At 39.1% G+C, this 2,262-nt stretch overlaps 1 protein-coding gene across 3 annotated transcripts in view; it reads left to right on the top strand.

The window, feature by feature from the left end:
- The first annotated feature begins 920 nt into the window (after window positions 1–920).
- The window catches only part of GLRX3 (glutaredoxin 3), a 48,807-nt gene continuing 47,465 nt past the window's right edge, over window positions 921–2,262 (top strand). For all 3 annotated transcript variants that reach the window (XR_004842258.1, XR_004842259.1, XM_035896107.1), the window contains exon 1: window positions 921–1,025. Coding sequence is in view for 1 of the 3 variants with exons in the window: in XM_035896107.1 (XP_035752000.1) it covers window positions 969–1,025 (57 nt within the window). In the remaining 2 variants the exon portion in view is untranslated. The remainder of the gene's footprint in view (window positions 1,026–2,262) is intronic.

The following is a 2,262-nucleotide window of genomic DNA, read 5'->3' as shown; positions in this document are numbered from 1 at the left end:
CTGAGTAGATTAAAAGTAGTATGTTATCTGTCTTTTCTTCCTACATCCCCTGTTATATAGTGGGTTTGGCATCAGCAAACCTGGAAAACAGAATTGAAAATTAGATGCAAATACCTTGTCACTGTTGTCACCAAAGCGTGCTTGTTTTAAGCTCGTGAAAACTACCTCGTGGGGCACAGCTTGATGGGATTTCTGCTCGCACGTGTGACCTCATCCTTAAATGCACGGTATAATCGATACCAAACATTCGAGGAACCCTTGCTGAGGCCGGAAAGGGAACAAGAAGTTGAAGCTAATAAAAGGAGAAAATAACATTTCAGCATAAGAATACTGTATTTTTAGAAAAGTCCCAGTAGACTTGCAAAGTTACTCCCTTATTGCCTCTTTACTGCTTCTCCAGGAAATGGAGGCTCTGCGAGGAGAAGAGCAGTGGTGGAGCTCCTAGAGCTTCTGAAGGTAGAAAGCTCGCCTGGGAAGAGGTGCGGGATGCCCCAGAGCGATTCTGAGTGTTTGGCCTACAGGTGCTTCAACGTCTGTGTCCTGCAGTGTACGACTTGATCTTTAGTGCTTCTGCTTGTTCTTCTTCCCATCCCACGTTCTTACGGAATGATCTTTTACTCCCAAAATACAGGATGATGTTTTTCTTTGTGTTGCATTACCTTAACAGCGCTGGTTGGGTTTTGGAATCTTACCTGAAAAAGCATTAAAGTCCTTCTCTGTGCAAGTCCTAGAAAACATTCCTGGTTTCACTTGTTTGAGATTTTCCTTTTCCTCAGGAATATGGTGGGGGTGTGGGTTTTATTGTTTATTTGGGTGGGGTTTTTTTTTTTTTGGCATATCAAACTTCTATATTGCATGATTTTTTTTTTTTTTTAAATAAATGTTGTTACTCTTTTCTTCTCTTGTTTTTTAATAGGTCCCTTGTAGTTGTCCACTTCTGGGCACCATGGGCTCCTCAGTGTGCTCAAATGAATGAGGTTATGGCGGCACTAGCGAAGGAACACACGCAGGTTACGTTTGTGAAGGTAAGTCAGGTAGCTGAGCTTGTTTCCATCAGAGGGGAAACATTACTCAAACTTGGTAATAAAGTATTACAAAATATGGGTGAAGTTGTTTTTGAAGTTCCTTTATGGCTTCGTGTTTAAAGATGGGAGTTGGACATATGCAAGAGATACATCATAAATCTGCGGGATGAAAGTTCTAGGTTTGTCTTTCCCAACTTGATATTGCAGGCTTAAATAGCACCTTCATTTTATCGTGCTGTTTAAAAAAAAAAAAGAAAAATCAGTCTACTAAATCTATCATTGTATATTTTTTTTTCTCAGTAGCTGCTCCATCTAACAAACAGGCTTTTAAATTTCTCCGTGCCCGCACTGTCTCAGTCCTTCAGTTCTGTAGACAGCCATATTTTTAAAGCATGATTTTTATCCCTGGATTTGAGATTAATTTGGCAGCAGTGTTCTTTTCAGGTGTGCTGGAGATTTTACTTGTTCCCGTGATGTTATTGGTTTGCTAAATAGATCTTGGAGAGATTTTCTGTCTGATACTAAAGATGAACAGTAATCTTCGTGAACTTTAAAGGCAGATAAATTTAAGTCTGTGCAATGCTGTCGCTCTCAGATGACAGTCCTATAGTGCTGGATAGTATCAACACAAATGAGGTGCTATATATTTTTGAGAGCTCCTCTGCACATCCAAGTAAGAGAACCAGTGTGGAGGGAAGAATGAATGCACTTCATCAATGTGCTGCTCATTTTCAAACAACTTTCTCTTGTTAACGAGACACTTCTGTGATTATGAGGGCAGGGAGTGATGGAGCAGCCAGCTGTGTGTGAGTGTTTTAATTTGATTTCTTACAGCCTTTAGGTTTTGTGGGTTTTTTTAATGATTCCTCTCTCAGTTGGTATTTCTTTCTGTAAAACAGAAGGACAGAACTATTTTCATGGTAGTATTTTATTACTTAGCTTCAAAAGGCGAACTTTCAACATTTTGAAAATTCAAGATGCTTAAATTTATATAGAGTTGCTATAGCTTTTAGTAGGCCCAAGAAACCTGGAGAACTCTGTTGCCCCTTTATTCATATTAATGTATTATTTATAACCCTTATTATTCAGCTGTAATTTATTTTTTAATAACAAGATTCCTAAGTGATCAAGTGTTGCAAAACTAAGATAATGGCATCTCCTTCCCCCTGCCCCCTTCTGCCTGATATTCCTGGTGTATTTGTTTAGAGAAAATAAGCTGCCGCAAGACTTAGGTGAC

This window comes from Egretta garzetta, unplaced genomic scaffold, assembly GCF_000687185.1.
Source record: "Egretta garzetta isolate BGI_Z169 unplaced genomic scaffold, ASM68718v1 scaffold346, whole genome shotgun sequence".
In the NCBI taxonomy this organism is placed as follows: domain Eukaryota; kingdom Metazoa; phylum Chordata; class Aves; order Pelecaniformes; family Ardeidae; genus Egretta; species Egretta garzetta.
The sequence above is the reverse complement of the archived record's forward strand: the minus strand, read 5'-3'. Positions and strand labels throughout refer to the sequence as shown.